At 45.0% G+C, this 7,747-nt stretch overlaps 1 protein-coding gene across 1 annotated transcript in view; it reads left to right on the forward strand.

Moving 5' to 3' along the window:
* Positions 1-7,747, forward strand: part of LOC102251340 (disintegrin and metalloproteinase domain-containing protein 5-like) — a 57,010-nt gene that overhangs the window by 47,187 nt on the left and 2,076 nt on the right. Inside the window, exons 9-10 of the mRNA XM_014536983.1 lie at positions 3,927-4,083; positions 7,192-7,242. Of these exons, the coding sequence (XP_014392469.1) occupies positions 3,927-4,083; positions 7,192-7,242 (208 nt within the window). The remainder of the gene's footprint in view (positions 1-3,926; positions 4,084-7,191; positions 7,243-7,747) is intronic.

Consider the following 7,747-nt stretch of genomic DNA (forward strand, 5'->3'; position numbering starts at 1 on the left):
GCACTTCCAGGCCAAAGTTCCTGCAGCGCTGAGGCCCCGGCAAGGGGCGGGTCTATCAGTTACTATGGCGCTGCCCGCGAGCCTGCGGGAAGGGGGGGTGGGCTCTGTTACTCACGGATCTGCCGCGGGGATCTCCGAACTTTTGGTGTCCGCAGGTCTGTAGCTGTGGTCGCAGGTCTCTGTCCCCAGTGGCTGCAGGGTCCTGGTATGCGTCTGAGATCAGACTGGGTGGTGCTGAGGCCAGGATCCTAGTCTCAAGCAGCTCTGTTTCCCAAGATGGCGTGGTCGCTGTGCCTGGGCTGGCCGCCTAGGAGTGTCCGCGCCGGGAGCTGGACTCCGCCGCCTAAGACTGCCCGGTTTAGCAGCCCCTTAGAAGACCTGCAGAATCTAGCTGTCCCTAGCTCATACACACACACCACACACGTCCACACACTCCTCTATCACTTCCTTGCACTCTCACACTCTCTCCCTCCCTACCTTCCTGCTGGTCGCCATTTTTTCTTCGGGCAGTATTTTTTGCTGCTGGCTCCCTTGATATGTTCGCGGGTGGAGTCTGTTGGCTCCCCACGCATGCGTGCAGTCTCATGCAGTGGCTGCTGGCTTCCCTCACATGTGTGATTGCAGGTGGTGGCTGTTGGCTCCCCACACGGTTGCAGGTGGCGTCTTCTGACTCTCTATGTGTGTGTGTGGTTGCGGGCAGTGGCTGCTGACTCCCTGTGAGGTAGCAGACAGCGGCTGCTGCCTCCCCGCATGTGCATAGTTGCCAGCAGTGGCTGCTGGCTCCCCTGGCACACGTGGTTATGGGTAGTGGCTGCTAGGTCTCACCTTCAAGATGGTGCAGCCGCTATGGCAGAGCCGGTGCTCCAGGAGAGGTTACAGCAGAAGAGGCTGCCTGGCCATGTGAGCCCAGTCTACCATCCCCTGAAAGTCCTGCAAGGTCTAGCTGTTCCTCCCTCAGACACACATGTCCACATACTCCCCTTCCGCTCCCTCCCTCACTCACTCACACCCTCACTGCCATCCTCCCAACCACCATCTTGGAACTACAAAGTCCCAATCTATTTTTAAAATACATTTTTTTTACTGTTAATAGTGTTACAGATATCTCCCATTTTCCTCCCCATTCCCCCCTTTTTAAAACCTCCCCCTTTTTTTGATTATCTTATATATTCCTAGTTTAAAATAGTGTTAATACTCATTGTTATATTAATGCCATTAGAATCTTTCAGGATGTCTTTTATTTCTTTCTTCTGAATTACAAGGGTTCCAATTTAAAATTGGAAATTTCCCCTTCAGAATCTCTACTCCCCTACCCTAGGTTTTCTGAACATTGTTTTAAGATCAAGAAGGACTGGATGAGGCTGAGTACAACTGGGGGATACTCCCTGGTCCAGAATGTATGGGAGCCCACCAAAAACAACCTGATTGTAGAAGAGGGATGTCCCCCTTACTCTGTTTTCTTTGGGGGCAAATACATAATGAATCTCCTGGGCAGGCTAATCTGCAGCTTAGATATTAGGGAGTAGTCATACCTATGGTGACCCACTTTTTAGAGAGCTAACACAAAGCTATACCAGATTATATATGAGACCAAAATAAAAGCATGATAATTAACATATAAGTATACACATATATTATTTTCTCATAAATATGTGAATAGTTAAGTGCTGGAGTGATTCCCCAAAGTATCTTTGGAATTAAGTAGAAGAAGATTTGAGGCAGATTATTGGGGACTATTTTTTACCAGTGAAAAATGGAGACTCGGGGTAATTAATTAAATAAATAACACCAAACTAAAAGGAGAGCTAATAGAAAATATGCTTTCTTGGCTGTTAGTAGTAGAGTTTGTTAAAACTAGACAGTAGTATAAGGGAAAGAAGTAAGAGCAAGATGGGCTCTGTTACTCACAGATCTGCCGTGGGGATCTCTGAACTTTTGGTGTCTGCAGGTCTGTAGCTGTGGTCGCAGGTCTCTGTCCCCAGTGGCTGCAGGGTCCTGGTATGCGTCTGAGATCAGACTGGGTGGTGCTGAGGCCAGGATCCTAGTCTCAAGCAGCTCTGTTTCCCAAGATGGCGTGGTCGCTGTGCCTGGGCTGGCCGCCCAGGAGTGTCCCCCAAAGTATCTTTGGAATTAAGTAGAAGAAGATTTGAGGCAGATTATTGGGGACTATTTTTTACCAGTGAAAAATGGAGACTCGGGGTAATTAATTAAATAAATAACACCAAACTAAAAGGAGAGCTAATAGAAAATATGCTTTCTTGGCTGTTAGTAGTAGAGTTTGTTAAAACTAGACAGTAGTATAAGGGAAAGAAGTAAGAGCAATTTTTCTGGTTCTTGGAAATTCTACTCATGCTTTTGAGGCCACCTGGGAATATATTAGTCTTTTCAAATAACTCATGTAGTGTCATTGATCACCCAAAGATTATACAAGTAGCTGAGAATCAATCTGCAGCACATAGAGAGGTTGATCTTTCCATCTGATTTAGTGGCTTTCTGGTTGCAAATATAATGTAAGCCTTTTCCTAATAATACTGGGAACCTCAATCACATACACAAAGCAGACAAACAGAAAGTGTTGAACTTCCTACCTTGAACTCACTTGAAAAATATTATGAGAAAGTCAGAAGCTTCGGGGCAGTTATAATAGGAGTTTGTTGAGATTCAATAATCATAGATAAATGTAGCTAGAGAGTGGCTCCTCTGCCTGTCTTCTCCTGTTTTCCAACTGGAAAAGAAACGAGAATACTATTCTGTGTACATTAAAAGTAGGCAGACTAACAAACCATGGAGAAAGTGAACTTGACACAGTATAAATACAGAAAGGAGGCTAATATATACAAAGAGATGGAACCTGAGGAGCCACATTCTCAGTTGAGAATGAATAAGAACTGATGAGAAAAATGTAGATATTAGCATTAGTTAGTCAAAAGTGGGTTAATGCCAGGCTTAGCCATGCATTGTATAAAATAATCCTAGAGCCGTTTTAATTTTTTATTGCTGCATATTTGATTAAACAACTTAGTTAAATAAGTTATTTAGTGACTATTAATTTTTAATTTTTAGAAAAAAATTGTTCTATATAATAAAAGAGAAACATGTAAACTGACCATCCCTCTGCTACGCTCACCAACCAATCAGGAGGGAGTATGCAAATTAACCTGACAAAGATGGTGGGTTAATTTGCATACACAGGCACTGGGCAGAGAGCAGACTGGGAGAGCCGGAGGCTTGGGGGGACGTAGCTCCCTCGGTCACTCCCAGCGACTTAGTGTCTAGGAAAATTAAAGGGAAGATATCCTAAAACTTCCAGGAAATCTCCACCAATGAAGCAAAGAAAAAAAAATGCCTCTATTATTCTGTGAGCTACAAACAAAACTGGATTGGGGGGTCTCAGACAATTCACTCATATGATTGCAAAGACAGACAGAAACTCCTGGATTGGAGAGGGCTCCCCTGAGGGCTCCCAGATTGGAGAGGGTGCAGGTTGGGCTGAGGGACCCACCCCCAGTGCATGAATCTTCATGCACCAGGCCCCTAATAGTAATATAAGAGAAATTAAATGCCTAGGTTTCTTTCACACATTTAGGTATGATTCCAATTATCTCTGTGATATGCATGTTTGAATTTTGGAGAGCTGTATCAGAAAAGAATTGAAGAATGTTTGCAAGTATTAAACATATGCTTCAGGAAAAAACATTACCTTCAGTCAAAATATGGTAGAAGATGGAAAATGCAAAATCATCAGTAAAGCACTAGTAACAATTCACTTTGTACATTAGTTGGTTTTGATTTTATAATATTCCTAATATATATGAATGAAATGTTTAGTGTTTGGGAATAGTGCTGGTAATGATAGCCACTCCATCTTTTCATTTGGGTAATAAAAAATCTCTGACATAATTTAAAATGGCCATTTTCTTTTCTAGGTAAAAGTTCATTGGCCCAAAGATCTGCTTCTTCAAAACGCAGAATTCAACTCATTTTCTACATTTCTTTACCTATGTTTGTCATTATTGCTGCTGTTTTAATAAAGCAGGATAAAATAAGAGATCTATGCTACAGAGGTGAAACCCGAAGTGAAAGGTATATATATATCTCTATACTAATAAAAGGGTAATATACTAATTAGACTGGATGTCTTTCGGACGACCTTCTGGACGTCCTTCCTGACAAAGCTGGGCCTGGGCGAAGCAGCCCCTGGTGCCGGGAGCCTGTGGCTGCGGCCAGACCAGGTGAAGCCACCCCTGGTCCTGGGCACCTGTGGCTGGCCTGGGCAAAGTCGACCTGAGTCCCAGGTGCCTGCGGCCAGCCAGAGGGAGGGAAGCCTGGGTCCCGGGTGCCTGTGGCCAGCTGGAGGAGGGAAACCTGGGTCCTGGGTGTGGGGGCTGAGCCAGAGACAACTGGGTCAATCAGGCCGGCAGGGGAACAGTTAGGGGTGATCTGGCAGGCAGGCAGAGGTGGTTAGGGGCGATCAGGCAGGCAGGGGGGAAGTTAGGGGTGATCAGGCAGGCAGGCAGAGGGGTTAAGGGTGATCAGGCAGGCAGGCAAGCGGTTAGGAGCCAGTGGTCCCTGATTCCAAGAGTGATGTACGGGGATTGGGCCTAAACTGGCAATCGGACATCCCCCAAAGGGTTCCAGATTGGAGAGGGTGTAGGCCGGGCTGAGTGTACGAAGTGACTCCCTTCCTGAGTGTACAAATTTCATGCACCAGGCCTCTAAAATATATATATATATCTCCTATCTAATAAAGGAGGAATATGCAAATTGACCATCACACCATCACAAGATGGCTGCACCCATAGCGGAGGCAGGGATTCCGTAACATAAGATGGCTGAGCCCACAGCAGTTGCTGAGTTCCTGTAATGAGCCTTAATGAGTAATCAGCAGGGACCTGAAGCTGTGTGGTGCTGGGCTGGGGCAGGGGACCTGAGCCTGCACCCCCTGCCTGGTGGGGCTTGACAGGGGACCTCAGGCTGCGCCCCCCCCACCCCAGCGCCAGGCTGGGAGACCTCAGGGTGCACCCCCCACCCGGCAGGGCTTGACAGAGGACCTCAGGCTGTGTCCCCCGCCTGGCAGGGCTTGACGGGGGACCTCAGGCCATGCCCACCGTCCCAGCACTGGGCCGGGGGACCTCAGGCCGTGCCCCCTGCCCCGGCACTGGGCCAGGGGACCTGAGGCCATGCCCCGTGCCCAGTGGGGCTTGATGGGGGACCTCAGGCTGTACCCCCTGCCCCGGTGCCGGGCTGGGGGACCTAAGGCCACACTCCCCACTCTGGCGCTGGGCTGGAGTACCTGAGGCCATGACCCCTGCTCCAGTCCCAGGCCAGGGACCTGAGGCCACGGCCCCTGCCATGTGGGACTTGACGGGGGAACTTAGGCCTCACTGCCCACCTGTGGAGCTTGATGGGGGACCTCAGACTGTGCCCCCCGCCCACAGGGCTTGATGGGGGGACCTTAAGGCATTCCCCCTGCCCCGACCCGGGCTGGAGGACCTCAGGCCACACCTCTTACCTGGCTGGGCTTGACGGGGACCTCAAGGCATGCCCCCTGCCCTGGCCTAGGCCAAGGGAACTCAGGCCAAGCCCCCCGCTCCAGGCCTGGGCTGGGGGACCCAAGGCTGTGCCCCCCCACCCCAGCACCAGGCCAGGCTACCTGAGGCCACACCCCCCCACCCAGTGGGGCTTGATGGGGTTGGGACTGGTGGGTCTGGTTCTAGCTCAGTGGGGGTGGGGCTGGCCAGGTCTGGGTCTTGCGCAATTTTGTGGTGCATGTGGGTGGGTGGGGACTTGACTCTGGTTCCTGTGGCATGCCCTAGACTCTGACAAGAGGAAGATTTTCATATACATTTTACTAATTTTCTTTCATCTCTGACATTTCTATTATAGAGAAAGGGCAAATAGCAATATTAAAATATTTTCTCTAATTAATTCCCTTTTAATGGACACGAATTTCATGCACCAGGTCACTAGTATACATGTAATTCATTAAATAAGCCAAAAAATAAGTATTCAGATTTCATCAGTTATAATCTAAGACTATAAGTAAAGCAATATGTGGAGAGGCCCAGGGATAAAACCAGTTTGGTATCCTCTATATGTTTTCTGGTTTTATTCATTTTACCACTAGGCTTGATGAGAATAGGTGGCACTTTCAGAAAATTAATGTTTCAGATAAGGAGTCTCACACCAGTGGGAAACACCTTTATTAGAGCACCTCTTAGAGATAATATCTATGAACCTGAATGTAAAGGCTATGATATTTTCAAGTTCTTAGAATTATTCTCCATCCCCAGCCAGAGTGGCTCAGTGGTTGAGCATCAACCCATAAACCAAGAGGTCACTGGTTTGATTCCTGGTCAGGGCACATTCCCCAGTTGTGGGCCCCCAGTGGGGCATGTGCAGGAGGGAGCTGATTGATGTTTCTCTCTCATCAATGTTTTTATCTCTCTACTCGTCTACCTTCCTTTCTCTGTAAAAATATCCATAAAGACATATTTAAAAATTAATCTCCATAACTCTATAAGTGGGAGATCATAATGGTTTTCCAATGTATTGTAAACTTTAGATATACCAAATTAGTAAGTGAAATCACCACATTATCTGTAATCAGTTACATAAATATTTATGAACTTAGAACACTTCCACTGCACAGCTCTGCTAGCTGTGTGGGTTACCCTAATATTCGAACATCATTATTGAGGCCGTTGTTAATAATTTACTGTATTTTCCTACAGAAGTATTTACCTCTCGTTTTGCATTCCAAAAATTGATAGGAAGAGCATACATAAAGTATGTGTTATGAGAGGAAGAATGAAATATGTACAAATATATAGAAAATTTAACTGAAATCTTTGACTACTACTTAATGTTTTTTTGGCTTAATTTGACCTGAAGAGTTAGGGATAACATAGAATTGGAGGGAGGGGCTGTCTGTACAAATGTGGCTTCTCACATAAACTCTTAAAAAATATGTAAGATGAGGATAAGAGGATTTAATCAACAAAGCAAGGTGGCTGGTGGCATTTGTTCTAATATTGAGATAGCATCTGTTTTTTTGTATTATTTTATTTTGTTACAAGAAGATATTTCACTTATTGAATCACTCTTTTTTGAAAACATTTATTTAAATAGTCACTCAACTAAGATTTAAAAATTTTCTCCACTTTAAAATAAGTTTTATTATGTTTATAGGTCTGTGTCAGTAGAAGACAGCATTAACAGCAAATTATCCTCAACTGTAAGGTGAGTGTAGAACTGTGTGATTAATCATTTTGCATTGTATGTTTTGAACCACAATACAATAACATTTTAAAAAATTTAAGATGTTTTGTTTCCCAAAGGGCTTCCTTTTCAAAGGGAAGACACAAAGTGGGAAAACACATTTTTAATACATATTTCCAATGAAGACTCATATTCAGATTCTATAAAGAATTTGTACGAAACAATAACAAAAGGTGGGAGAACCTACTAGTCAAAATATCTGAAGAGTTGCTTCATAAAAAACATGTAGTATATGTTATAAGAATGAAATATATATGTACAAATATATAGAAAATATAACTGAAAATTTGACTAATACTTAATGGTTTTTATATCAAAGGGTATCAAAACATGAAAAAATGATCAACATCAGTACTCCTCAGAAAAAGACAAAATAAAAATGAAGGTCCCCTACATTCCTATAAGAATGGATCACATTAAAAGAGGTGACATTTAGGGTTGGTGAGAATATCAAACAATTAGGCAG

This window comes from Myotis brandtii, unplaced genomic scaffold (assembly GCF_000412655.1).
Source record: "Myotis brandtii unplaced genomic scaffold, ASM41265v1 scaffold103, whole genome shotgun sequence".
Classification (NCBI taxonomy): domain Eukaryota; kingdom Metazoa; phylum Chordata; class Mammalia; order Chiroptera; family Vespertilionidae; genus Myotis; species Myotis brandtii.